We start from the raw sequence: 2,457 nt of genomic DNA on the forward strand, positions 1-2,457 counted from the left end.
CAGTGTCGTCACGCAACGCTCCTCCCCAGAAACGGCTGCTGAGAATCGAACCGCTTTCCTTTCCAGCGGTTAGCCAATTATAATTCAGCTCCCATTTTCTGGAAGGGGTTCACGCCTAGTTTGCGGCACGCTCAGGCTCCACCAGTCACAGCTTCGCTTTTATCGGTGCTCCATGTGTGAATGACAGAACAATCAAAATAATCTCGTGAAAACAAGCAATCAACGAGAGTAGTGTTGTCGAAGCTGATTCCTATGCAAAATTTATGAGATAAGGAGCAGCAGCAAGCAAGTCGGCTCATACTCGGTGTAAAAACCTGTGAAACTCACGAGTGACGTAAAACAATTAATACAAAGAAGCCACTGAGAAGTCAACATAATAGAGCCAAGGAAGTAATAGCTAGAAAACAAAGAAAAAGCTCACAGGTTTTTTCACCGAGGATGACCCACAAGTCGGGCAAATGCGATGCACAACATGGATGAGCTTATAAAGTTGCCGGGTATAGTTTCGGGAAATCGCACATCGAAAATTATAAGATTACTTTTTTTTTAATCAGTACCCTTGAGAGTTTAGTCTTCAAATGTACACCGTGCAGCAACACAACGAACACACCCGGCACATGAATTTCAGCATACGTATATATCAGTACATGTGCACGTTAAATGAAGAACCAATCCTGGTCCTGGTAAGAGTCTTGTAGGCCTAGCAAACTCTTTTTTCCACTTGGAACTTTTTTAACCGCTTAAAACAAAGTTTTCTGCAAATTAACCTTTTCTTTGCTTGCGGACACAGAGCCCATCCAAATTAAGCGTCGATTGATTGATTTGTCGTTAAGCGTGTTCGCTTGCTAGTGCCCTGCAGCTCACGTAATGGTCAAGTTTCTTATACATGATTGGTTTGTTCCTTAGACCACAAACAGAAAGGGAAAGGAATGTAGCTCGGTTCTCAGCAGCCTTGGTTTAGCTTTTACCATTTTTGGAGATCTACCAAGAGCGAATAGTAAAGCCGACGGAACCTCTGGACAATAAGAGATAAAATTCGTAACAAAAATTCCTAGAGAAGAAGAGGAGCCTGTTACTCACGCATTTACATGGCGGACGAGAGAGCTGTCAAGTAAATTATTAAAAACGATATCTTATTTTCTATATGAACAGTAATTGCATTAGAAAAAAGTTTTCCTTTACTGTTTATGGATTCTTCTAGAGGTGAGTTCACACTTTCGTAAAAAAACTCAGTGGCAGATAATTTGGAGGGGTTCCGGCCCGCATGTTGGTGCCCATCCATATGTAATCCATATGTTAATACTAAACTGGACTGAAACCAATAAATCTAACGAACTTACGAAAATTGACAATAACGATGACATAACGCGACGCCGAGACTAGAATTACTGGAAGAATACGCATATGAAAAAAGGCTAAGCGCGATAACAAAGGTACTACTAAAACTAACTTTACGCAACGCAAAACATGAGAAAATAAAGAACAGGAAAAAACTCGCAGTCTCTCGTGGCTACATGCCCGCCCCAATGAACTTCCCAAGTCTCTATACAGTTTATTAATAGAGCCACTACTTAAGCACGACCGTAAGTCCAAGATCCTTAAATAGAACTGTTAGTAGTGATGTAATAAATTCCTTTTACAGCTTCTGGAGAAAAAAAAAGGTTGGTTTTTTCAATTCAATGTGCCGCTCTCTGTTCTTCAAGGAAGCATAATTTTGTTACTGGCCTTGAAAGAAGCGTTAAACTCGTCTGAACCTTTGCTGATCTGACATGTCCGTCTTTTGCTCGAAAGACATCAACAACTTTGCCTAACGGCCATTTTCCGTGATGGACATTTTCATCTGCAATCAATACTACATCTCCGATCTCCAAGCTACGACGAGGCTTCATCCACTTTGGTCTTTCTTGTAGGGCTGGCAAATTCTTCTTTAGCCAGCGCTTCCAGAATATGTCTGAGATGTACTGCACCTGTCGCCAACAGCGCTTGCTGCAACTATCTTCCTTGCCAAAGGACCCAACGGGCAGACTTGGATTCGATCTCAATGACAGCAAATGTTTCGGTGTGAGAGGTTCTAGGTCCTTAGGGTCGTTGCTCACTAGTGTCAAAGGTCGACTGTTCAAAATACCCGCAACTTCGGCCATGAGGGTGTGCAGTATTTCATCAGTGAAAAGTTGTTGTCCCAGCAAGGCTATTAGGATTTTGCGAATTGATTCTTTCCCACGCTCCACCGATAAGAGATGCTACAGGGGGATTAAATTTTCAGATGATGTTTTTCTGACGAAGAAAGTCATGAATCGTTGTTTGGTTCCATTCACTTAACGACTCACGGAGCTCTTTCTCCCCTTGACGAAAGTTTGTACCATTGTCACTGAAGATAGTAGCCGGACATACTCTCAAACTGCCAAATCTTTGCAAGGCGTTTATAAAGCCATCGGTGTCACCTGAAGGGAATGGACA

The 2,457-nt window shown here is 42.2% G+C and overlaps 1 protein-coding gene across 1 annotated transcript; it reads right to left on the reverse strand.

Annotated features, from left to right (window-relative positions):
- Window positions 1-1,676: 1,676 nt before the first annotated feature.
- On the reverse strand, window positions 1,677-2,141 carry LOC140949451 (uncharacterized). Its single transcript, XM_073398611.1, has one exon. The coding sequence runs from the start codon at window positions 2,139-2,141 to the stop codon at window positions 1,677-1,679; it is 465 nt and encodes a 154-aa protein (XP_073254712.1).
- Between the last annotated feature and the right edge of the window lie 316 nt (window positions 2,142-2,457).

Source organism: Porites lutea, chromosome 10 (genome assembly GCF_958299795.1).
Source record: "Porites lutea chromosome 10, jaPorLute2.1, whole genome shotgun sequence".
NCBI lineage: Eukaryota > Metazoa > Cnidaria > Anthozoa > Scleractinia > Poritidae > Porites > Porites lutea.

What these genes read in the sequence shown, in the direction of transcription:
- LOC140949451 (XM_073398611.1), bottom strand. Translation starts at nt 2,141, where the DNA reads ATGGCCGAAGTTGCGGGTATTTTGAACAGTCGACCTTTGACACTAGTG.